General features: G+C 33.3%; 2 protein-coding genes across 3 annotated transcripts; both read right to left on the bottom strand.

Annotated features, from left to right (window-relative positions):
- Window positions 1–3,154: 3,154 nt before the first annotated feature.
- On the bottom strand, window positions 3,155–21,201 carry Zip71B (Zinc/iron regulated transporter-related protein 71B). The gene is made up of 4 exons (XM_088228622.1): window positions 19,770–21,201; window positions 9,206–9,356; window positions 4,290–4,487; window positions 3,155–4,205 (listed from the first exon to the last, which is right to left on the bottom strand). Exons 1-4 carry the CDS (start codon window positions 19,977–19,979, stop codon window positions 3,319–3,321), a joined length of 1,446 nt encoding a protein of 481 aa, XP_088084748.1. The 5' UTR covers window positions 19,980–21,201; the 3' UTR covers window positions 3,155–3,318.
- Window positions 21,202–21,343: 142 nt separating this feature from the next.
- On the bottom strand, window positions 21,344–25,137 carry LOC148280275 (esterase FE4-like). Of its 2 annotated transcripts, none has more exons than XM_088228620.1 (4): window positions 25,115–25,137; window positions 24,188–24,330; window positions 22,684–23,990; window positions 21,344–22,605 (listed from the first exon to the last, which is right to left on the bottom strand). In XM_088228620.1, exons 1-4 carry the CDS (start codon window positions 25,125–25,127, stop codon window positions 22,446–22,448), a joined length of 1,623 nt encoding a protein of 540 aa, XP_088084746.1. In that variant the 5' UTR covers window positions 25,128–25,137; the 3' UTR covers window positions 21,344–22,445. The 2 variants fall into 2 exon arrangements, with proteins under 2 accessions (XP_088084746.1, XP_088084747.1); XM_088228621.1 differs by having other exon boundaries at window positions 24,747–25,134.
- Window positions 25,138–27,148: the final 2,011 nt, after the last annotated feature.

The following is a 27,148-nucleotide window of genomic DNA, read 5'->3' as shown; positions in this document are numbered from 1 at the left end:
AAAGAAGACTCAAACTGTTTAAAACCTAGGACGTTAAAGAGTTTGCCCCTTACCTAATAATAATAGCTCGATACTGTACGGATATGGGTACGTAAGGGGAGATTTAGCAAAATGAGAGCCACACAGTAGCCAGGTTTTTCATAGACCTGGATTTTTGGAGGGTGACAAATATTTACAAAGACCTATTCACCTGTCACAATAGATCTTTACAGGTCGCAGTGACGTCAGGAGCTAGTATAGCACTGACCTCCACATCTAACAATAATTATAAGCTTAGATATTTTACATTAATTTATTTAAGTTATTATTGATACATTTCGATACTATCCACAACTAAAATAGAAACCATGACCAGAATTGCCTGGTTCTTAGAAGTACAAATAACTTATTACCCCTTTAATTCAGTCGAGCCAAAAAACGGAGTTCCATAAAATTTGTTTTATTTTAAATAATAAATTGCTATGTTATTATGGGTTATTTTAAATACCTACATAAAAAAGTAAGTTAGTTTATTTATTTTTTTAATTATAGGTTTATAAACAAAATTAAACGTAGGCGTGATAATATCATGAAAATTACATGAAACGAAAATGAAAAAAAAAAAAAAGATTTTCTATGTATATAATAATTATACTCTGACACGTGAGACATATTTATTCCTCGGCTTCCTTTCTAGTCTTCTTAACTATCCATTTATGGACTAGATTTTTGAAATATTCAATTACTCGTATTTATATCGCGGCTTCTCGCAACACGGTTGAAACAAAGTTAAAGAGGAAATTTATTTCTATTGATGTAAAAATATAAATTTCAGATCGCATTGTGAAACGAGAAAAAGTATCATACATTGCAAAAATTATAAATTAAAACGAAGCAACGATTCAAACCATCATCATATTATTAAACATAAAGCTGTGAAAACACCCTAAAGAAAATGGAAAATCTTCCGTCAGTTCTGATTTTGTGGCAAGCAAAGGGTGGTATGAAAAATTCAAAAAACGTTTTGCGATCCACAGTCCACAGCATAAAGATACGATACAAATCTGCGTCAGCTAACCACAAAGCTGCCAGGACCAGAAAAAAATGATACACGCCAAACCAAGTTTGTAATGGAAAAAAATCCCATTACAACATGTTTTATGGGATAAAAACGTCTAATAAAATGGAAAAAGTAATTCTTAATGTTTGACTCATAAATAAATTTAGTTAAAATTTAAAACAAAAAAAACTTTTGTTTTGTTTTGTACTGGCTCCAAGTTTTGTATGACACGGTTTCACGGTTGGAGGGTGCAAATATGAAAATATTATTATCAAAAAAGAAATAAAACGTAATTCGTAACTAAAATACTTATTCAATGATTTTACGAAGGCGTATCTAATTTTAAACTAGAATTTAAAAAGAATACCACATTACATAAACAATAATCTAAGACTTTGCTTCAATATTTTTTATTTGATGTATTATCTTTGAATCAATATGACTAATTTTCCTTAAATACTCGTCATTATATGAATAATATTGTATCTTAGTTTAGTCTAACTTTCAAGATACGTAATCTGCTGGTCGAAAAGTAATTATAATTTAAATTTTTTATCAGAAATATCTCAGAAAATTATATTTTTTATCTAATGTTAATTGATTAAATTTTAATCATGAGATTTTGAAAGAACGGCGTTTTGCAATGGCAAAATAGTATGATTTCTTTATTTTTTGAGACTGCAGACCTTAACTCATCAAGACACGGGAGCAACTATCTTCTTTTCATGGTTAATTATCTAGGTAGGTAATTAGGTACTTACTTAGTAATAGGGTTGCCATACTTCCCGGTACACCGGAACTTGTCACCAGTTTAGAAACTCTGTCCCGGTCGTCCCAGTTGGCCTATCAAATGTCCCAGTCTGAATATATGAGCCGCGGTATTTTTCAAAAAATGCGGGCAGCGGGACCACCAAAAGTGGTAATCGACGCGCCCACTGTCTTACTCTTGTTCTACAAAGCCAATGGTTTTTATTTTAGAAACAAATTTAAAAAAAAGAAAAATCTAACATAACTATTATAGAAGTCAAAAGCCACATAAATAATTTTGAAAAGTCTTTGACGGAACGGAAAGAAGCCAAGAAAATTACAACTAAAATTTAATATGACTGAGTGAAGAAAGATTCTTGTTATTCGAATTCAATAAAATTATTGGATAAAGAAATTGATAACTACTACAAAACGGGACTAGAATATTTGGAGCAATGGAGTCGCCCTCGCTCAAAATTTGAAATATTTTCTTGGATGAATCTCACAACATCTCCACAATGGCAGGATGTAGAAAAGACAATAATTAATCTACAATAGAAAGGCTATTACAGATGGTTGCTTTGAAAAAATATCGTACCTCAAGGATTTCATGGAAAAACGAAAAGATAATGAAGCGTGGACAAAAAAAAACATGCATGATAAATGGTTAAACATATTTCATGAATCTGAAGTATTGGAGAGGAGAAGCAATTTAATTGTGATGTGTCAATATTAATACGCCATTCCTGGTCATAATGCGAATCTTGAAAAAATCTTTTCCCAAGTAGTTACCCAGTGGACCAAAGAACGCAATCACCTTCACATCGAAACGGCGGAAAGCATCATTCAACGCAAGTTTAATTTCAACATGACTTGTTCTGAATTTCACAAATATGTTACTGGGAAACCAGAGCTCCTGAAACTGGTCAAGAAGACAAAAAATATTGGAGTTGAATCTTTTTGATTTGTTGAATCCAAAATATAATCAAAATAATATTGTTTCCGTTGAATTAAAATCTATGTCATGTTTTCTACGTCATTATATTATTAGCTAAATAAACATAGGCAATAAAAATGTTCCTTTATTATATTTATTTGTTTTTATTATTATTTATTTATTTCACGGACATTGTTCATTCGTGCAATTTATAGGGTATTAATATTAGATAGATCCCTATTAACTAATACGGACAGCATTCTCACTCAGCGTAGAACATCTGTACATTACTTTTCTTGAGTTTTGATTTGTCCCGGTAAGTACCTAGACTATTATGGCAACCCTAATCTAGTATCTACTTACATATTTCGTAGGTAGGTACTTGATAAAAGTAAAAATTCAGGCATAACCAAAATAAAAAACACAACTTATTTCGATTTGATAAATTTTGTTTATACCAAAGCAATTTTATTTTTAAAAATGGTTTTCAAGGATTTCTTTTTATTTTAATAAATATTAGTTTACAAACATTAACATACCTACTAATAAATTATTCCACGCTAGTATTTATAAAAATAATTGCCTAGTTGTAATATCACATTTCTGGTTCGAATAAATAAACTAACTTATGTTCGTGTAAAGCAATACTTAGCATTAAAATTCCACCTAATATTATGCCCAAGAAGGCTAAACTAAAATCTAATAAAGTGCCACTTCCGTGTCCGCTGATTTCTGGAATCAAATCAGCTAATGCTATGTAAAGAAAAGTTCCGGCCGTCGCAGCATAGATCCATTGGGAAGCAGACGCATGATCTTCCGCTAACCAAAGCCCGATAGCCATACCAATAAAACTTAAGACAGATGATAGAACATTGTAGCACAAGGCTTTCTTAATTGTCATTCCAGATTTAATCAGAACGGCAAAGTCTCCTAGTTCGTGTGGAAGTTCATGACAGAAGACAGCTAGAGCTGTAGCGAATCCGGTAACCGGATCAGTACTAAAAGCTGCTCCGATCGCCAAACCGTCTGTCAAGTTGTGAAGTCCGTCTCCCAAAATTACCATTAGCGCCACAGGAGTCATGGGTTTTTTTGGTGTTTTCAAAGGTCTTGGCATCATTTCGTGCAGTTCAAGTTCATCGACATCATGCTTCACGTCAATTTTTGAGTGCGTGTGCCCGTGAGAAGATTTTCCTGTAGCTATTCTCATTACAGTTTCTAGGGAATAAAACAGCAGTATGGTTAAAAATGTCAAACTGCATTTCAAAACTGGAATTGAATGATCTTCCATGACATTTTCTTTTACTATCAAAGCGTGAGGCAGAAGATGCAACAAAGCATCTCCGCATAATGTGCCAATAGCCAAGGCAACTAAGAAGTGAAGAATTTGATTGAATATTACGGAATGTATCATCGGCATCACCGCCACCCCAAGAAGACCAGTAGCGCTGATGAGGAAAACAGTCAAACAAGCGTATATCCACCCTAAAAAACAAAACGAACATGCGGTATAGGTAATATTCTTATTAGTCTTCTTTTTTGTTTCAAGCAAATTTTATTTTATCTAACCTAAATATTTGTCCTTAAGTTCGATTTCTGACGCTTCTGTTTGAAAACACGACTTCTGATCCAGTTGATAAAGGAGGGCAGGACACAAGTTCTTAAATAAAACAGGCCCGATCTTGATGACGCCAGATTTATTTTCGAATCCGTAAACCTCCAGGATATCGAACGGTGACATGCATTGCCGCAACTTCGGAGTTTGTCCTGAAACGAAAACCGAAATATTAAAGACCAATCGGCTGCGAGTAGGTACGTACAAAAAACATCAACATTTGAAAAAATTAAGTAGTAATTCCAGGTTAGTTTACGCATTTTTAGTACGTACCCACTGAAACATGATACACGATATACGAGGTAGACATGAGATTTGGCATAGCGCCCCTGTCAATATTTGCCCAAAGGCCCCAAAGCGTATAATCTGATGATGTTACAATGTAAATATTATGATTCTATTGATTGTTTACAAACTACCTTGTATCACGTTTTGGTGTTTGATATTAAAGCTGTATCTGAGTAAATTTTAAAACAGATACGTGAGCCCAACTCATACCTAATTTAGTACCGTGGTGAACAGTGTACAGGGGCGTACGTTACACCAGGAAAAATGCTTTTAAATACACAATCATAATGGTGTAAATGGGACTTCTTAGCACACCAAATACAACGTATACCGATCATCCATTACATGCTATTCCGAATGCTCTCGCAGCCGCAGCCGTACTAAATACGTTAAATAAATTTACATACTAAATACGCGCTATAAAAGTGTTTTCTACGGCCGCAAGAGCGTCTAGAATAGCACACCAAAAATCTAACAAAGAAGGTACCTTAAGCATGGTAGTCAAACGTGACATCACGGTACACAGTAATTTCAAAATTACAAAACAAAAATCATGGCGAGGTTATCCTCGATCGAGATATCGAGGTTGATAGTCTATTAACAAATACAAACCAATCTAAACTTTCTCCCTTATCTTTACTTAATTGACTTTTTCAGGATTTTTATTTAGTAGTAGACAGCCATTGAGTCGCAAATACTCCTCAGGATTTTGGTTTCATTTCGGACACAGAATTGTACTATTCATTTGCCTGGACACTAATAGTATCATTCAACGATAGAGATACTTTATATAATATTCTTTCTCGCTTCAATTTGAAAACCAATGTAACGTATTTTTATCGATTTCAAACATACATTTTCCATACAAAAGTAATTTCATACAATTTAAAACTATATGCACTAGGGTAGGGTAAGGTGGAGAAAACTGAAATTTTCCATATGAAAATTTTAGCATAAAATTTTAAACTATATAAATACGGTAGTTGAGGCAATCCAATGCCCTCAAATGACCTAAGTATTAGTGTGTCTCTACAGGCTTCCGAAGTAGTGAATAGTGTGTGTTTATTGAACGCGTAGGCCCAATTGACACGAATCGTCTACATCCACCTTAGGTTATATTTTTGTGCCGTGCGGATTTTTACCGCTGTGTGAAATGGGCCGTATTTCCAGGCATGATTTATGACATGATTAGAGTATTCCCAAGTCAGGTACGGGATGATATTTGAATTTATTATTAAATATATTTATTTTATGTTCTTTTCGTTTCATTAACTGAGAGATTTAAATAATAATAATGAATAAACAAATAATAATAGCGAACGGTCGTGCCGCGATAGCAGTCCCAGTAAACTCGAGTAAATCTAGTTTAATTTCGGTGCTTTTTCGTGGTAAATAATAAATTGAGTATTTTGGTGTATGCATTAAAAACATAATTTCATAAAAAAATATAAAACATGGATTAAAAAGACAAAATAATAATTAAAACTAAACGATAAATAAACATTAGACTACATATGAACTATTTCCGCATTAACACGAAACATTGCTGTGTAAAATCACTCTGAATTAATATTTTACGTTAACCTCATGTACGGCAACCAAACACGCTAACCACTAAGTATACCTTATTATATAAATTATTTTCGTGCTTTTTGTTTTATCTGCTGGATGCTGAGGCCTACGTGTTTTTTGTGAGAAGCAGGAAAATCAAAAATAAGTGGGTATTTATAATTTAGTAGGTGTTTTGCTTCGCTGTGTTTAACTTTACAGATATTCCCCGGGTACCATAAAGTCGCGTTTGTTGCATATTGAATGGGGATTCACACGGAGTAGATGTGCAGCAACAGCAGCTCTAGACAGATATTTTTTACCCTTTGGTTTGGTTCAATATCCTGAAGCCTGACATTCTGATTTGAATTAGGATTGTTGGAAGACATTGGTCATATATGCCAATGAAGATTCTTCGTCTTCTGATATTCCAATAGTTATCATAGGAGATTGATTTCTGTTTTATCTTCTGTAATTTTCCTTGTTCAACAAATATTACATATTTTTTATATAAATTCATAAACTACCTAATTTCATGTTTGACTTATATTTACCTGTAGTAATATTCAAATAACATAAACATCACTTTTGATATCTCTAGGTATTTTTCGGATATTTTGATCCTTTTACAAGTACTTATACATAACTATCCTGAAATTCACGAACCCTATATACCTTATCTGCTTCATACATAGAGTGAAAGCACTACTATATCAAAAACGTATAAACTTGTTAATAATTTTTGATCGAATGCGTTACAAAAATGAGCACATTTGGCAAAAAGCGTTTCACTCACTGTTATCACTTAATTTAGTGCTATAGCTGCTAAACTAATAATATAAAACATAGTAACAATAATATGGTATCAGTTTAATAATGAATAACAATAATATTGGCCGTATCTCGACCTGTTCTGCCCGTTGCGTTGGTTGGCGTTATATTACAGGAAATATTAATTTCCCTTCGTTAAAGCCAACGTGTACCTAAATTGATAACTATACTAAACTTGTGTATGCATCATTTCTTGAGACTTGAGACCATATTACTAACTGTCTTGCCGAAATTTACTATTACTTATGAGTGTCACGCTATTATCATGAAGGTAAATGATATAAAATGGCAATGATTTAGTAAAGCAATTTCAAGGACATAATAATTATACTTATCTCTAATTCATCAATTATCGCATTACTTAATGTTTTGATAAATCTGAAAATAATTACTAATTATATTCAAAAATTATTTCCAACATGTACCTACATATTTTCGGAGAGCACATGACGTAAATGATATTTATAATATCTAAAGATATTATTTTGTAATAGGTACCTACTTGTTTTTCGCTCATAATAATGGGAATTACATAAAACATTATTCCTAGTGTGTTTAAATATGACTTGTGATTTATTTAGGAATACAACGTATGTATCTACCGCAATAATAGTGACATTTTTGACAGTAGATTAATAAAAAGGAGCAGAAACCTCTAGCAGCGATTAAAATTTTATTTTAACACTGATGATAACTCAGATTTTATGTTTTTTTGGGTTATTGCACCGTTTATCAACCCTGCGCCGAAATGCGATCCGAGCGTCGCACCAGAAAAGTTTATTAAAAGTCGAAACTTTGGAATTCCAAGAAGCCGCTACTACCTTAAGTGCGGTAAGGTGGCGCAGAAGTTATGTTTTTTTGATAACTACTTCTCAATCATTTGTCTTTTAATCGTCATGCTGATGTCACGTACTATCACCAAGTATATAAAATAAATATACCGAAAAAACTGATGAAGTGTTTTTGAGTCCGGTCAAGAAAATTCTGATGATTTTAACATGGATACTATAGAATCGGGTATGTAAAACTGAATTTTCCACCTCACTTTGAAATTATTACATTATTTTGCTCTTTTGATTGATTTTTTATCCAGTAACTAACGACTGTTTATATTCCCTAACGACATATCTTTTTTTTGTAACGTGGATCGTGCGGCAAAATTAAAATGCCAGTGGGCGGAACGCTTGGCGAGGGAAAATGATGGCAGGTGGACCCCCAGAATAATAAAATGGAGGCCACGGGGCAACAAAAGAGGTGTTGGAAAGCTACAAAAAAGATGGGTCGACGACATTGCTTCGATAGCCGGTAAAACATGGATGATAGGAAGGAATGGACGTTTGGAAGAGGCCTTTATTCAGCAGCGGAGAAAACGAGGCTGAAGAAGAAGAAATAAGAAAATAACATCAAGCCTAACATGTGTAAGCACATGTCAGCCTAACAATGTTTTGTAAGTATGTACTAGGTATACCAACGTTTAATAAAAAAAATGTACAATTTTTTTCCTTTATTTGTGTTTTTTACCCAAACATGATATCATCGGCCGAAAACAAGTTACTTGCATTATTAATTATAATAAGCATATAAGCAACAAAAAGAAAGAGGAAAATGAATAAATTATTATTCTTAAAATAAAGTACACAAACAATAGTCATAAAAAAACATAAGAATAACATAAAATGATATTATACACACAAACATAATTAAACTGATAAAATTTTGACATGAATTGAAATAAGCACTACCAGAAAAAACCCACCAAAAACCAGATAGTGCCCATTTAACAGAAAAGAGATTCTTATAGTTAATTATGTACATACCTATATCATAGGTAGATAAAACTTACAGTTTAAAATATCAATAAAAAAATATAGCATAGACATAATCCTAATTAAATTACAAAAATAGAGCTATGAACATTATTGTTCAAATTCAGAAAATGTTTTTCTTGTATAGGTACATGAATTATTTTTATGATTGTGCACATATTGTTATCCATTATCTTTTCGGGTTTTATTGTTTCTGTGCTTTATTTTTATAATTTGTAAATAAAATGTAACTTGTTTTTGGCCGACATTATCATGCCTTGGTAGTAGATCTCAATAAAAAAAGAAAAAGTAGGATTAAAATTTTCTGCACATAGATTTAGATTACATGCTTTTATAATTTTATTTGAATATTGTTGTTGTTTTGTGTAGGTACCCACCTCTTGTATCATCGTGTGTGTGGCGTTTATGTCTATGATTAGGGTCGTGGATTTGAGTAAACGTCCCATTAATCCTGTGAAGTGCTAATTCATGGGGGTTGTGGAACAATTCTCCCCCAAGGCCCAGGTTGTACATCAAATGCTCGAATCCCTGTAAAAAAAATAAAATATATCAGCTTGAACCGGGTTGTAAATACGTGGTAGTGTAGCAGACTCACGGACCAGAAGTTCAAGATTAAAACTATCCTCTACATTAGTTATTTATTTATTAAATATGACCAAGATGTGGGAATAAGAGAGGAGCAAGAGAAACTGGGTAAATGGCGAGATCACCGTATTGCACAAAAAGGGTGCCCCATTTAACAGTGATAACTAACGTGTCATCATGTTACTTACAGTACCAGTGAAAGAACATTATGCGAGTATTCAGGGAGAACCAGGCAGGTTTCCTACTTGAAAGGTCATGCGCGGATCATACAACATACGCTGTATTCTGCAGTAGAACAAAGAACTGTAAAAGTGTTTTGAGCTTAGTTAGTGTTACAGGCTGGCAGATGGAATAAATACTTATTTCTTATCACGTGAAAGAGGACATTAAGATTAATTCAAGAGAGTAGATTAAAAGAGTCTACTTTATTATTTAATCATTTATGTAAATAGCATAATTCAGATACAGTGCGTATATTTTCAAGGGTGAAAAATCCATTTTGTTTGGCAGATTGGCTGTAAGTACAAAGCGTTTTATTGTTTTTATAATCTAGGTATTTAAAAAATTTTCGTTGAACATTTTCAATCTTTCTATATTTGTTATGTATTGTGGGCTCCACACAACGGATGTAAACTCCAAATTACTAGGTACAAAAGTGTTGTTTAAAGTTTTGAATTTATTTGGTTTTTTAAAAGGTTTGGAAATTCTTAAGATGAAGCCCAGCATTTGGTAAGCCTTTTCAATAATAGAATTTATGTGAGATCCAAACAGCAATCTATTATCAAGAATAACTCCTCAGTCTCTAATCTCGCTACACCGTGATATGGAATTATCATTGATCGCATAATTGTGCGTAAAAATTTTTGTACTTTTAGTAAATGTCATTGAATAACATTTTGAGGTATTAATGTAAAATCGATTTTTATTACAGTATTCAAATAGACGATCAAGATCTTCTTGGATATTTACGCAGTGAGATATATCGTTGACATTGGCAAAAATCTTGGCATCATCGGCAAAAAGTAGAAATTGAGAAAATTTAAAGCACTGATTTATATCACTAATATAAAATGGGACCTAAATGGGAACCCTGCGGAACACCAGAGCTGCAGTATTTGAAACTAGATAAAACACCGTTTATATCTACTGCTTGGAATCTATTTGTTACGTAAGAATTCAACCATCTTAAAAGATCAAGTTAAAGTTTCACGGTGTACAAAGCAATCACTTATGCAAGTTTAAAAGTTTGAAGCATTATATTACCATAATCATATTTTTTTCAGTAAAATATGACGAATGTTTTTGCTATAAAATAATAATTGTGTATACTATAATAATCATCATCGTCGTCCAACTATTGGGACCCTATGGTGCATAGGGCTAGTGCCCTTGTGCTAATGTAGTCATTGGAACAACAAATGTGGCGTCTCTTAATTATCTATTACAAGGTAAGGTGATCAGTCTTACGCTTCAGGTACAGTTCAGATACAATGTAGTGTTAAACCAACTTAAAATCACATACCTATTTCACAAATATAAAAAACAACGAAATAAAAAACTCTTGCCAAAAGACTTCGAATTCCTAAAAAGTTTTTAACAAGGTAAAACATGAAAGAATTTTTTTTTATATGCCAAATGTGAGTTTAATAATATATATTTATTCCACATTTATTTATAATTTTTATCAGTGACCAATTTTCATCGTGACCGACATCGTCAGACTGGTGGTCGGTCACGACGAAAGCTGGTCACTGGTAAAAACTATAAATAAAATTGGAATAAAATTATTTACCTATTTCTATTATTATAAATAAAAAACAAACACTAAACTTCCTAATAACAAAAATATATTTTGAATGTACTAGTTTTAAAGCTAGTTTTTTTGTGTCCAGAAGGATAGAAAATAAGTTCTTAGAGTGAAATAAAACCAGAACCGAGAAGTTGAGTAAAGATACGTCCGCCCAGCAGTGCAGTGGTTGGCGCATTCGCCTACCGCGGCTACCATTCTAGGCTCGATTTCTGGTAGGGTGGTCCATAAATATATGTTTTAAAGGTGGTTTTCATTGCGAAATTTCATTTCTCCTGTACTGGCCCTTGAAACGTAAGACTAATCACCTTACCTTCCATTGAACAATAATATCTAGATACGCTGGATTAGGAGTACCAATGCAGTGATCTACGTACCTCTGGATGCTGATATTATTACGAATATTTTTTATAGCGCCATTTTTAAAATCACCTCAAGGGCGCTCTACAATAAGTGAGAAGCAGCAATACATCAAATTTTATTTTGTCCACATTAGTCTTTTTTTACAACGTATATTTTATTATTAAGGCTAATATTAAACAAAGTGCGCTAATGTATAATGCCATCGATAGCTTAAAAATGGTATAGAATTAAATTAAGAAAGATGAACTAACTTTAATTTTAGGAAATAATTAATAAATAGATATGGACAAAACGTGTTTTGGTGCAACCACATGGACAAATTACATTTTAATATGACTCGATGGCGACAAAACGCATTTATATCAAACCACATGTAAGTAAATAATATTACTACCAAAAAGCTACGTCATGGTAAAAATATAAAAGAAAATATTTTAACCAACATAATCCGACATCTGATGATATTACAATAAGTTGTAAGTAACAACAATTTGAAAAAAAGGTAATTTGATAAGTCTGGGTTCTTCATCTAAGCAGTTGCATCGATATTTTTCTTCATTATTTTCATTGCAACGTTTTTTCTGATAAATATAGAATATTATTTTATTCTTTTTTATTGTGAGTAAATGTCATAAACCACCAAATAATTTCAAACTTTAAATTCATAGAGTCAATAATTCCAACCGTCAAGAAGTAGTAGTGTAAATGATGAGTTTGAAAACATATAAATGTATTATCATAATATACCTATATTACATTATATCTATATATATTTTATAGAGCACTATATTACTTCCAATATTATTATTCACGTCGCCGAAGGAGTTCTTCGATGGAGGGTTTCTTGCTCTTATACATATATATACACACACACGCACCCTCTCCCTCATTCTATTCACACACGCACATGCGCGCTCTCCTTCATTCATTCACACGCACACACATTCACATACACACACATGAGAATACAATAGTCACACACATATAATTACGTAAATTCTTTCTCTTACATATTATGTATTGTTAGATTTACAGTGGATTTTTTTTATTAGCTCTAGTATTGTTAATGTATTTCTACTTGTTGTTTTATGTAATAGCTGTAAAAATCCCAAGTAAAATAAAATTAAAATAACTATTTTTGAATATTATTTTTTTATAGACATGGTTTCGATATTGCAGTGATTATTTAAATGAGGAAGTATAGTGGTTTTTCGTATATTTTTATTTGATAATAGACTATTAAGCTAAGCTAATTAATTTTTTAATTTTTTATTTTATTTTAAATTATAAACATATTATACATAATTTTATATAACATTCCCAAGGAGTTTTGTAAAAAACTCATTTAGGGACACGCAGATAACAATATTTATTTACAGACGTTTTTATATTTCGTATGACGTTTAAATAGTTTTTGTTATTTTTTTCATACATCTTTAAGAAACTTCGCAGTACAATTCTAATTTTTAACATTTTTCATATCCAATTTCCCGGAATACAGGACTTTCTCATTGTTTTATAAATATTAAGTCCAGTGTATTCACAAATACCATCATGTCAGTTTACATAAGTACAAAAAACAGTCAAAAAAGGTTTGAATTATTACGTTTCCTCAGTATTAAACTTCTTCTTCTCTTCCACATTTGCTCCCAAGTGGAGCATGTGGACATCGCCAGTTGCCTCCAGGAGACCATATCGCCAGCCAGCACTCTCGCCGCCTTCCACGTTAAATCCAGCGCCCCTTAATTAAATATTAAACTTAAAACGCATCTGGTTATATTGCAAATATATTTATTGGCTCAGTTCATACACGATATATTGTACTAGCACTAGAAAATTAAATTACTACAATATTATTAGTTACACGGGTTGACAAGCACTGACTTTACAGATTGAGAGGCATTGGAGCTTTTGTTTTAGACACGGGATTGATTTATGATTACGGATTATTATTATTATAGATAACTTATATAGCGCCATTTTCGTAATATAATACCTCAAGGGCGCTTTACAAAGTGATTATATAAAGATATACATTTAATTTAAACTTTTTAATGTAAGAAAAATAATGTACTTTGTCACGACATGCTAAGAATTTATTCAAATGATTTAGAGAACAAGTGGGTTTTAAGTTTCTTCCGCAAAATCACTTCACTCTCACAGTTTCGAGAGAGACGTAGATGTAGCTGATCTAAGCGTAAGACGCCTGTCAGCTAGTTCATCTGAAATGCAGAGTTCCCTTAGATATTCTGGAGCAGAGTTGTGCAGTGACTTATACATAACCCAACAGAGTTTGTATTCCACCCTCTGTGGAAAACGTAGCCAGTGTATTTTCCGAAGTACTGGAGTGATATGACTGAACTTAGAGATTCCAAAAATAAGTCTCGCTGCGGCATTTAACACAGACTGTAGGCGAGTCATTTTATTTATTAGTAGACCTGCGGATGGCTCGGGCGAACAGACACATGGAGTTTAGACGGCCCAACTCTCTCTAGGAAGAGTTATTGGATAGATAGGAATCCATATGATGTCTCGCACCGTATTCAAAAGTTAACGAAAGGGCCTATCAGCTAGCATTCGAACTTCACAGAGTAGGTACTCGGGATCAATTACTATGATCTGGGTAATCAAATTATATGTGTGACCAAAGAACCCAGTTGAGACAAATAAGGCAAGCGACTAGGTTAGCAAGGGTTGGCAGTATAATATGACTGTACAGGATGAGAGCCAAGGCGTAGCCTAGTACCAAAGAGTTCCAGATAAGGAAAGCAAGTTGGTTCGATAGGAGAGCCCTGAGTGGGTATCTTTACCAAAAAGTACCATGAAGATAGGTAAGCAGAAAGGTTAGAAGACGACCCGGAACACTCTGACTTCTGGAGCTAGAAATCCACCTTATAAAGGCTAAAATTGAGGAGAGATGAGAAATTAAGGGGTCTCGCGGGGCATGAGGTCAGCGCGGGTGGCTGGAAGGAGCCGCATTGAAAATTGGAATGCGGTAGAATATGCAAACCTATACCATATGTTAGAGAATTTCGTAAGAAAATAATAACAATATCCGAAATAAAATGTATAGGGAACAACGGGTGCTATTATAAACTATATTATCAATAAAACAGGTTAATTTTTAAATTGGCTGTTTTTGTTTCGTGTGTTACCTATTTTTTAAAATTTTAAAATAAATATTAGCGTCCTTCTGATTTACACAAAAATTTGGTCCATTTAAGTTATCAAACGCGTTAGAAAAAGTATTGGAAAAAGCAAAATTTTCTTTTGAAATTAATTTATTTTTAATCTTATTTAATTTTTTAAAAGCTAAATTTATTGCAATAGAGAGGGAAAACATTTTTGAGAAAATATTATAAAGATTATTATATAAGTCTTGACATTCACTGTGTTTTCGACCTGTCATTGGGTGGTTAAATTGGCCACTTTACACACTGTGTATCATTCCTATGTTTAAACATCTACATTTCCTATTCTCCATCCCTGTTGTAATTTGTTAATCTTAAAGACCCCCGAGGGGGTGAAATCCAGTCTTTTGTCTATGAACATTTGGACAAACTCAAATATTGTAATCTACATTTCCCTTACTCTTCCATGTGTTGACATTTTAAAATAGCTGAAACTATTATTGATGTGACAATGTAATCACTCAAACCAGCAATAATTCTCGCTCTTTTGCATTTTGTCTCTTCGTTGCAATAAATTTAGGTCTTAATTACTCCCAAGGGAGTGAAATCCACCTGTCTACAAATATTTGGAGATTCTCAAAACATTGTTGATAAAAAAATATAGATATTTCCGTTCACATAATTTTAACAAATATTTGAATTTCGGGGGCCTTTTCTAACTAGTCTTAAATAAAACGCTATTGGAAAATGAAAGTCAGATTGCGCTAGCGTGAAAGCACTAGGTACGATTGATGATATTTGCTGGTATAGGATCGAAATATCGCTGTCTTTTAATATTTCTTTATTTTACCAATGCTTCCTTTATTAACTTTTCACGAAATAAATAATATAGTCTAAAATATAAATTTTGGAGATATTTTTACAGTATAATTATGCTAGTCAATAGGTTTCATATTTAGGTTGAGGGGATCAAACTTGAAAACAAAGTAAATGACGGCTCAGTAGCGCACGAGTAAAGACTAAGACAAAGGCTTCGCGAATGGAGGTTTCGGGTTTGATTCCGGGTAAGATACGAGTACATTAAACATTAGTGTTTTAAGCTATGTTTATTCAATCGAGCGTGTTGTAGTTTATAAAGATGATGTATTTTGAAATTATTGATATTCATTTATTTTTACACATTATATACATATACAATATGCATATAAGGTCGGTCATATTGCCTTATAGCAATTTCTTTCTACCTACCCAAACCGTTCAATTTGAGAAAAATGTACATGAACATATTCTAAGGAATTATACTTTATCTTATATTTTTATACAAAATTAAAAACAAAAATTAACTAAAAAAAAATACCACTGTACTATGAAGAGAGGGAGGAAAAGGAGAAAGGAAGAACTCAAATATTAAGATAGTGACATTTCAATCTTGATTTAAATGTAAATAAAGAAGGGGCGGGCGTCTCTAACATTAGTGGGTAGATTATTCCACAATCGAGCAGCTACTACTGTGAAAGAGGAGGCAAGAAAATTAGAGCGGTGAAAGGGTGTGTAAACATGCTCTATATATAATCAATGTAAGTTTAATGTGCAATACAGTTATTTTCAATTAATTTATTAAAATATTGAAGTAGGTATGAAACGAAACAGTAACATTCCTGAAAAACATGGATGGTCAGTAAAAAAAATCGATTGTAACCGGAAAAAAGAAGTCAAATTTTAAATAAACCCCGACCCGGTGAATTTGTTCAAGATACACAAAATGAAGTATAGATGTACTACGTTTGCTTCTATTTCAATTTTTCAATCTCAATTTTATTTGATTTATTAATATATTCTTATTATTATTATTTTTTATTTTTTTATTTTCTTTTATTAAGGAAACATACAGTACAGTTACAAAGTTTAATATTTTACACAATTGGACTTAATTCTAATGGACCAGTGAAGTTTCCATATTAAAAAGCAATTAAATCTAATGTTAATTATGAAAGTATAAAAAAGAGAAATACATTACAAAATAGAAAATCTTAATTCGTACATATAAAAATAGCACGTAGGTAAACATAATGTCTTGAGAATAATATGTTAAAAAAGTAAGAGAATCTTGTAACGAAAAACTACCTCGGAGACGTCAAAAATGTCAACACCCAAAGTAATATTGTTCAACACTGTACCGTATTTTATAATATGAAGTAAAATAAAAATGCATTCATATTTAAATAATATGTTCAGTCCATTTGAATATTTGATTAACCTTGGTTTATGTGTGCGTAACAATAAGTTTTTACATGGATCATTCAAATGTGCGTGCTTACACAAGCAAAAATTGTATGTTTAGTCGGTTCACCGACAGGCACTAACACATTGACATAGGCTTATCAAACATTCGAACGCATAGTGAGTTGTGAGTGAGTGTAACATTATTTGTAAATGGTTGGACTTAAAAATTTCTTATCGACACTTCATTGTCTGGTAGTAAAAAACAAATATTTGCTATTGTAAGTAAATAAAAGATAAACGTGATGAAAATTTTCTAGATATTTATTTATAATGTATCGACAATATTACCATTATTTCTTCAAACAGGGCAATTTTGACTGGCTGTGCTTTCTAATGGCTAGTATCGACTGTGATGAGGTATACAACACATTGGATGTAAATGAGACGGTGCAATACTTTTACTGTATTTTACTGTACTTGATTCTTGTTTTCCTAGAAAATCTCAGACGGCTGGAGGTAGGCGATATCCAAAGTGGTTTTTTGGGACTGTTATTAAGGATATTCCAGCCAAGCATTTCTACCATAAAATATGGAAAGCTACAGGCTGTCAGAATGATAATGAAATGTTTGGTGGATTTAGATCTAGCGTTAAACGTGACATTCGATCAGCGTACCAGTCATTTATTTCCAATATGGAGAACAATATTCTCGAGAATACAAATTGTTTTTGGGATTTTATTAAATCTCAAAAGGCTAACGCCGAGAATTTTTACACCATGACATGGGGCGATCGAACTGTTCGGAGTGCAGATATTGCGGAAGCGTTTGCAGGTCACATTAAAACTGTATATAGTAGTGAACCTCCGCTTATTGACGTAAACGCTGTTAAATAGCTGTACTTTCAGCGCCAGCTAAGGTATTTAAAATTTTAATAAGTAAAATCTTTGCTTCTCGAGTCGAGCCATTTATACATGAACAGCATGGGTTCGGGAAGGGTCGCTCGGTTGAAACAAATTTAATGATATTTACAGATTATAGGCTGCATTAGATTCAAGACATCAGGTTGACTTTTCATATAGTGACTTTGCCAAAGCCTTTGATACAGTCGATCATGATGTTATATTAAACAAGCTGAGCGAGATCGGTTTCTCGGATGGAATGCTAAAATTAATGGCGAGCTACTTCCGAAACCTAAATCAATACGTTTCACATGGCGTGTTTGCATCAAAAAATTTTAGTACTTACTCAGGTTTTCCCAAGGATCCAACCTGGGCGCATTGCTGTTCTCTATTTTTATCAATGATATTTAAAAAATTGTAGTCAATTCGCGTTTTTTATTATTTTCGGATGTGTTGAAGCTATTTTTGAGGGTTAAAACACTGGATGATTTTCATACTCTCCGGGCGGATATAATAAACTTATCCGAATGGGGAAGACGAAATCAATTATTGTTCAATATTTCAATATGCTCAGTTATGTCTTTCACCAGGGCCCACAAAACGCTTTTTTCCGCTATGGAATGAACGACCAGAATCTTATGCGGACTTCGAAGGTTAAAGATCTGGGCATCACTTTTGTGAGTTCCCTGACATTTCATTATCAGATCGAAACAGTTTGTAGTAGTTCGTTGAAGATGTTAGGATTCGTCCTGCGTACTGCCAGTTTTTCTACGAACGTATTTTTATTGAATTTCTTTTTTACATTTATGTATGAAAACATTTCTCCACAATATCCATATTGATTTTGAAAATACAATTAATTATTTTAAATCCATTTCATATATTATTATCGGTATTCGTAGTATGTAATATTTCCCTAATCTTTATAACTCGTTGGTGCGAAGCAGACTTGAGAGTGGCTCGATGATTTGGGGACCGTGTGAGTTGAAGTACTCTCATATGGTGGAGAGGTTCAGAAGAAATTTATTCGGTTTCTCTACATGAGGGAGTGCAGATATTATCCATAGCCTTATCCCACTGAGTTCCTCTAAGGTATGCATGGTCATAGCAGTTTGAAGACCAGAAGAAATAGGTATTTAACTAGGCACTTTTTTCGATTGTTGCGCGGTATTATTGACAACCCTGAAATTATGCGGAGCAATAGCTTTTATGATCCTGATACCTTATACAGCGTCAGCATATCTCAGCTATCTCTATGTTGAACATTATTACTTTGGACATTGACATTTTTCACGTCTCTAAAGGAGTGTTTCCTTAGATGATTCTTTTACTTTTTTAACATATTATTTTCTGAATATTATGTATACTTATGTGTTATTTTTATATATACCTAATTTTACGTTTTTATTTTCATTATTTCTATATTTATGAATTAAGATATTCCATTTTGTAACGTACTTGCAATTAATAAATAAAATTGAAATATATTAAACTGTAGGTAAACAACATGAATGGTTAAACGGCGGCCTCCGTGGTGTAGTGGTAAAGACGCTTGACTCACAGACGGAAGGTTCCGGGTTCGATTCCCGGTGAGAACACAAAAAAAATAAATGTGATTTTTCTCAAGCCTGGGTGTTCTGTGATGCAATTCACCACTGTAATTGGGCCTCCGGGCCTGTTGTGGTGCAAAAATAAAATGAAAATGAAATGAAATGAAGTATGATATATATTATCACAGGGCTTCAAGATATTATTGAGATAGTACATATAACTGTTTGAAATCATTCGAGTAAAATAATAAAAAGGTGTGTAAAACTTTTAATTCGTGTAAAAAAATATACTAAGTAAAAATCGTCAAAAACTTCTTAAATGTTTACAGTGTGTGAATTTCTTTATGTGTTTATAAATTTCGAATGAAAAAAAGCACTCTCACCTCAAATGTTATAACTCCTTTATCTCCATACTTGTTGAATATCTTATCCAAGAAAAGATTCGAGACAGTATTTATTTCCGTCTGATTTTTAGTGGGCAAGTTTGCTTCGTCAGCTGCCGCCAGAAGAACGGACAATATCACTCCACACACGACTCTTAAATCCGTTAAACTATTCACCATCATTAACCGTGCTGTTTGACTCAGTTTCATCAGTTCACTGTCAATAATTTGAAGAATATACTAGTACGCATGATGGAGTTAATTGATAATGACAAGATTATGAGCTTGACGAGATTACATTCTAAATGAACAGATAAACAGCGCTCACAACTCGCAACAGGAGTGAGGCGAAACGTCCGGCGATCCCCACATGGCAGACGGGAATATCTAAATCTAAATATCTTCTCCTGAAACTGCAAAGGCAATGCCAACTAGCCTAAGTATAAACATGGCTACTAATATCCAATGCACGCTGCTATAGTACCGCGATATTAAACAATGGTGGTTTGTCTGTCGTTTTATTTATTTATCAACTCGGGTGTCGTGTCATCGTTCCTCTCGAGATTTTATCATCGTGTAAATAGTAAACAATTCAAATATTGATAATGATATGAAAAATTTATCAGGATAATAATAATTTTTAATTAGTCAATCAGATATTATCAGTAAATAAAGAGAAATATCGATTTTCAGGTGGGTATCTCAAATTTTAATTTTAAAAGGCTTACACCGTGTTAAAAATATGTACTTTTGATTATGGTATGTTTATGTAATAATATTATTCCATGTCCATTATATAAGCACCAACAATATATTATATTATATTATTTCAATATTCAAAATAAAAATATACATAACGCGTACCGGTCGGACAGAGCTGGCGAGGTGCTAGTGATAACGTCCTTAGAAAGAAGACGCCAAATAAGAGTTTTAAACGATTATTTTGTGATTTCCCTTCACAAAAAGATCTCCCCCTTTCCTTCTATGCTAAGGTGTGCTCGTCTGTTTGTGTTTACAAGTCACAAGCTACTTTTTACACCGAAAAAAATATCGCTACCTCGAAAAAATTCTTAGTGGAAAAATGAATTAATATTAAAACAGAACAACGATGCCACGTCGCCATAGACCAACGGATCATCGTTGGAAAACCGGCAATCGATACAGGCTACCTTTTATCCCGAAAAATGTATGATTTCATTGAGAAAATTCTTATTCTAAGCGACAAAATGAATGAATTAACGAATTTCTCCCTAATACCACGCGAGCGAGTTCGCGGCTAAAAGCTGGTACCTACACCTACCAATAATATCTATATTTTCCAAATCATTCAAACTCTTAGATTATAGACTCTTCTAAGTTTACATTGATGAAATATAGGTCTACAATATTCATTATCAGTAAATGTATTGCACATAGCGATTAGTTATTTATTTTAAAACTTCAAGTACAAAGAATAATTACTATGGCGGACTTATTGCTAAAAGCAATACCTTCCAGCCAACCAAAAAACAGACCGGTAAAGAGAAGAGTTAAAAAAGAAAAATATATGCGAGTACATAAAAAAACCCAATTAATCAAAAATAACAGCTGTTTTTTAATTGAGAGATAAGGGACATATTCACTTTAAAAAGTACATTATGTCTTACATATTAAAGGATGAGAAATGTGGAATCAGATAATGAGTATGGAAGGAGAGAGAAACAGGAACCAAGGAAAGAAGAGGGAATAAAAAATACATATTTAAAAGAAACATTAAAATATACGGAGCTCAGGATTCTGAGGATATCTAGTAACGTTTTAGGTGTTTCTTGAAGGTAGCTAGAGAAGGTGCATTTTTAATATGAAGAGGTAGCTTTTTCCAAAGTCTAGCACCTTGAACGGAAAAGGAATAGATAAAAATGATGGGCTATGTCGAGGAATGGAAAGTGTTCGCTACTGAGAGGAGCGAAGCGAATGACCATGATCAGAAAGGAAAATAAAATTCTGAGCTAGATATTTTGGAGCGCACGGGTTGTGAAGAATATTATAAAGAAGTGAGAGAGATTGAAAGTTTCTGCGCTAATGAAAACGAAGCCATACTTTTGGTCATACTTTTCGAAATTGAAAATAAAGTGGATGCTTTGATTCTGCAAACGCTTCAGACGATCTATGAGTTCCGCATTAGCGTCAAAATAGCAAATATAAGCATAACACAGATAAAACAATAGAATAGATTGGGACATTTATTTTTTATTGTGGTTGGAAGAAAATTCGAAAGTTTTTTTAGTGAATGGAGGGTGCGATAAAACTTCTTCTAAACTTAAGTAATCTGTTCTTACCACGTTAAGTGTTAGTTAGTATGAGCTATATTAGGTACTAGGTAAAATAAATTGGAAAAAAAACTTATAGTATGTTTCTACCGTTCTACATTCTAATTACTATAATGATTTTTCTATAGTATTTTGGTATATTATCATACTACATACATAAATATTACGTAATTGGAATATAAGTACATGTATATACACACATATTATTATTATTTTGTTTGGATACTTTATATAGCGCCATTTTTGTGAAAATCACTTCAAGGGCGCTGTACAGTAAATAGATACCCCAGCACGTCTTGCAGCTACAGAGCATTATATATGTAGGCACTTAAGGCAGACGGATTTAAATATACTGACTAATATTAAATTATTGATTATTCCTTAGTCGATTCCAAAAGTTGAGAGCTTTAGAGTTAGGGTCCGTATCAGAAATGAGATTTTCGTTAATTTCCATGAAATTTATATTCCCTGGAGCAGCCCGTTTCCAAATGACAGGTAAAAGCTCAGTTTTCCCGGGAGTTGGATTCCTGAAAGAACCATTTTTATTTTTATTGAAGTATGGGAAACATATTAGTGTATTAATGAAGGCATTTGTAAATACTAACCCGAACTTGGCAAAGTTCGTCCACATCTCTACTAATCTTTGCCGAACTAATTTATCCTGTGGTAGAACCTCTTCAGATTCAAGCAGTCGTGTTCTAAATAAGTATCCCGCCTCTTCTGAATGAACAGCTCCCTTCACGTTCAATTTTAAACAGCGTTCTTTGTATCTGTTCAAATTACCGAAGTAAGAGAATTGGAAATAGTACACCGGAGCTTTGGAGTAGTTGGCGAGGAGTTTAACGGTTAAATCGATCGGGTGACGAAATAAAAAGTCTGAAAGAAGATCCATCAAACTGTGAAGGGTTTCGGAAGAAGTTTGAGCGTTGTGAAAGTAAAACATTTCCAGTTCCTTTACTGCTGATAATATCTTTTCAGTATCCCCAGATCGATATATTGCGGATGGTATGAAATAACGACAATCATTCACTATCTCTGAGACACGTTTTTCATCGAATGATATTTTATCCAAAAGAAAAAGGGCTTCTTTCGATGAATACCCAGCCATTAATGGAATATGATCAAACTTTGATGACACGATGGTTTCTTCTGGATAGGTATTTATAACAGATTCGATGTTGTCAAATTTCTCTTCAAGAACTGGTAGGAATGCGCATGGGGATAATTTTTTTGTATCTTCAACTGTCATTATTTTCGAAGAGTGTTTTAAAAGATCGTCAACTGGCACCTTTTGCAAAAATTCGAATACACTATTTTTGTCGCAACTATCGTATCCGAGGCTAGCAGCGAGTTTGAAAGCGTACGTTAGTGGATTTGACATCATACTCCAGTCGCACAAGGCGGATCCTGATTGAATGATAGCTTTGTGAAACAGACCGCGGGAAATTTGAGAAAGTGCCAGGTGTTGTATAGAAACTGCGCCAGCACTCTCTCCGAAAATTGTGACGTTATTTGGATCACCTCCGAAGTTCTGAATGTTATTTTGTACCCATCTCAAAGCCAATACTTGATCCTTTAATCCCGCATTTCCGGGAACATCAGGAGTGTTAAGACACAGGAATCCGAGGACCGAGAGCCTGTAGTTGATCGACACGAAAACGATATTTTTCTCTATCAGGAAGTCAGGTCCGTACTTATCAACTGATCCCGATCCTTTGTAAAACCCCCCTCCGTGTACCCAGACCATAACAGGAATAAGTGACCCTGTTCCCAGAAGCGCGGGGGTATAAACATTTAAGAAAAGGCAGTCTTCACTTCCGCTGACTATTTTATTTGGCTCAAGTTGGGCACAAATATTTCCTTCCCGTGAACAATCTCTGACGCCGACCCATTTTGCAGCCGGACGCGGATCCTGGCAAAAAAAAACAACATTCAAATTGTATTTTTTTAAGATATATGTTTTCGCGTTTTTATTATTTAAGCAAATACTTCAATTTCGAGGCCATTTTCAAATAGTCATTAATAACCATGCTAGAAAATCTGAATCAAAATGTAAGACGTCGGAGTTCAAACACTGTGGTAATACAAACTTTTGTTGTAAGTACTTACTTTAAATCGAAGCTTTCCTACTGGTGGCTCTCCATAAGGAATTCCTTGGAAACAATTGTATGTAAATCCATCAGCAGTTTTTTCGGATTTTCCTTTTAACTGTCCCTGTAGTACAGTCACTCTTGGGGGAGACATAGTAGGGACTAAAAAGCGTAGGTAAGTACAGGCACATTAGGAATAATTTATTATGTACCTACTTCTTGAGGAAATGATTAGATACCAGATATCCCCACCCCCCTCCAAAATATTAATTTTCTATATTCATTGCAAGGTATTGTTATACACAGTTTGCTTCAACCTTAAAATTACCGTTGTTCAGAAATGCAATGAACTTTATTAGGCAAATAATATTAAAGACTGTTAATTTTTACAAAGATGTTATATATTTTCGACCAAATCAATCACTCAGTGTTAATCTTCTGCTGCAAAATATATATCAAAGAAAGTATTATAAGGGCATTCACCTTAAACAGATAGGTATCAGTTTTAAAACATAACTTGCAAAGTCAATTTATCAGTATTACCCATACAGTAATTCTAGATTAAACTGCCAACGTACCTTTAAACAAGTAGTTTCTTCAAATAATATGTTGATGTCGAAAATCGGATATTTCTAAATTGACATTTAATACCGGGGTGAACTTTTACGAACCATTTTGTGTTGGTTCATTTGAACAAAGTCATACCATTAATTTCACAATACAGAAAAGATAATAGCAACACACAATACAGGACACGGGACTTTTCTACGAATCAATATAAATATGTATAGCTTGTTCACTTATGTTACTACAGAACAGGTACATAAAGATGGATACGAGTAATAATATCATCTAATTATTACAATTAATTACAAGATAACAGAGTTTAAAACAGTGGATACATTTTTTTTTTTAGTTATTTAGAATATTACTAAGTAGTACGTACATACAGCTGTCATATTCTGCACTTTGTACTTCTTTAACGTTTTATAGATGGCAGCACTCCCATATAAATTTGTAAATAATATTTACAAAGCTTATAGGTTTATATAAAAGATGTCTCTAAATAGATAATAAAAAGATAACCAAGATAACAAAACAAACCGTTTTATATAAAATTGTTTGATTTTTATTGGCGCCGCGCCGTGGCGAAGTTGATTAGACAACCAACTGTGAAACCGGCGTCGCGGGTTTGATTCCCGCCAGTTGCAAGAAAAAAATACTAGAAATATTTTTTTCGTCAATTGGTCTGGGTTTGTGGTGTATTTTTTATTACTTCCTTCCATTTCCCCTATACCCCACCTGCTGACAAGCCTCAAAATAGAGGCTTAGCGGGTTATTCCCTATAAAAAATACAGGGTGTTCTTTAAACCCTGTCACATCCGAAACCACGATGAGCAAGAAGACATATTGGCACATTAAAATAAGTTTTTAAAACAAATAAAATTTAAAAAAATAAAATATTTATAAAACAAATAGTTGCTAACTTCTGCAGGAGAGAAACGAAGAGGGGGGAGTCTGAAACATCGTTAACCACGCGGCCGCGCCCCCCTCGCTTCTCCTTTGCAGAAGTAAGCAACCATTTGTTATTTTTAATGTTTTATTTTTACAAATTTTCTTCGTTCTAAATATTTTTTAAAATATGCCAATATGTCTTCTTGCCCATACTGATCATCGTGGTTTCGGATGTGACAGGGTTTAAAGAACACCTGTATAAAAAAAAACTTTCTTAGCCACCCGAAAATTAATAATTCCAATAGAAAAAGATAATGATTTTTTTAATAAAGAAAAAGGTATTTCATTGATCGAAACCTGACTGCTTCCGCAGTAGGCGCCGCGCCGCGCCACGCCGCCATCGCCGCTGCTAACGAAAACCCTAAACGCCAGGGGTTTAGGAGGGTTCAAAGTTCAAACCTCTCCTTCTAAAAGTAGTTTATATAATGTTATTTGAAAACCCCATAGGTAAAATGTGAATTTTTGACATTTAATTGAATAATTTATAACACTAGCAGGAAACAGTTGGCAACAGCCGGATAAAAGCTTATACTGTAAGATACTGGAGAAATTGACTTTTTGAAACACCAGGTGGGCCGAGAAGAATAATATTAGTCCGCTCCCAAGTTGGAGCATATGGTATCCACGAAATGCCTCCAGGGCCTTGATTATGATGGGAAGAAAAAGACGTCATATATTTACCTTGACGGTATAGTTAAAGATAAACTCGCTCTAGCGATTATCATTATATACTACCGACCCCCCACCTTCAAGTTTTGAGTAAGTACATCGATATGAAACAAGGGGAAGAGTACGTCATGGTACACATACCTACGCTCTTGAATGACATAGTTTCAATATTACGTCATAGTTGAAGATAAAATATTCCCGGCTGACTACAAAGATATACTATCGATACCTACCCCCACCATCAAGTTTTGATGTAAGTACATTGATTTATACCGACGGGTCTAAAACCCCTCGATACGTTTATCTACGCATGAAATGTGACAAAAAAAATTCCACCTAGCAATTTTTTCTTTGATTACGATTTATTAATTTTTTTACCGTTTTTAGGTTGGCTCTTTTTTTTAAAAGCTTATTAAAAATATGAGAGATAAATAAGTAAATTTTGAAGTCGAATTGTGCAATAATATTTACACACATGTCCACCCTCATTCCATTAATACACCCACTCACCCACCCACTCACCCACCCACTCACACACTTACACTAACACAAACACACTAGCATGTATTGTTCGAGTATTCAATGTATTTCTGTGGATATCTGTCATTGGTTTTATTCTCTGTATATTTTATTTGTTATATTTTTTACATGTATTACTGTTGATATCCCCAATAAATAAAATAAAAAAAAAAAATGTATTCCGACATAACTGTCAGATTATGAGAAACGAGCGGCTAGATGCACAAATAATCTCGTAAGGTTATGTCCTATAGTTAAAAAATAAATTTAGTTATTA

The sequence above is a fragment of the Micrasema longulum genome, unplaced genomic scaffold (genome assembly GCF_059751315.1).
Source record: "Micrasema longulum isolate JH-2025_06_02 unplaced genomic scaffold, ASM5975131v1 h1tg000597l, whole genome shotgun sequence".
Lineage (NCBI taxonomy): Eukaryota > Metazoa > Arthropoda > Insecta > Trichoptera > Brachycentridae > Micrasema > Micrasema longulum.
Note: the sequence above shows the minus strand (reverse complement) of the source record. Positions and strands in the feature narration are given on the sequence as shown.

Bases quoted from the DNA above. Each gene is read 5' to 3' on its own strand.
- Zip71B (XM_088228622.1), bottom strand. From the start codon at position 19,979: ATGAAACTGAGTCAAACAGCACGGTTAATGATGGTGAATAGTTTAACG. The intron at 4,488-9,205 runs GTGGGTACCTAC...TTTTCGTTTCAG, and splicing joins CACACACGATGATACAAGAG to GACAAACTCCGAAGTTGCGG. The intron at 4,206-4,289 runs GTTAGATAAAAT...TTTGTTTTTTAG, and splicing joins ACTTAAGGACAAATATTTAG to GGTGGATATACGCTTGTTTG.
- LOC148280275 (XM_088228620.1), bottom strand. The intron at 23,991-24,187 runs GTAAGTACTTAC...TTTTTTTGCCAG, and splicing joins TAGGAAAGCTTCGATTTAAA to GATCCGCGTCCGGCTGCAAA. The intron at 22,606-22,683 runs GTTAGTATTTAC...TGGTTCTTTCAG, and splicing joins ACGAACTTTGCCAAGTTCGG to GAATCCAACTCCCGGGAAAA.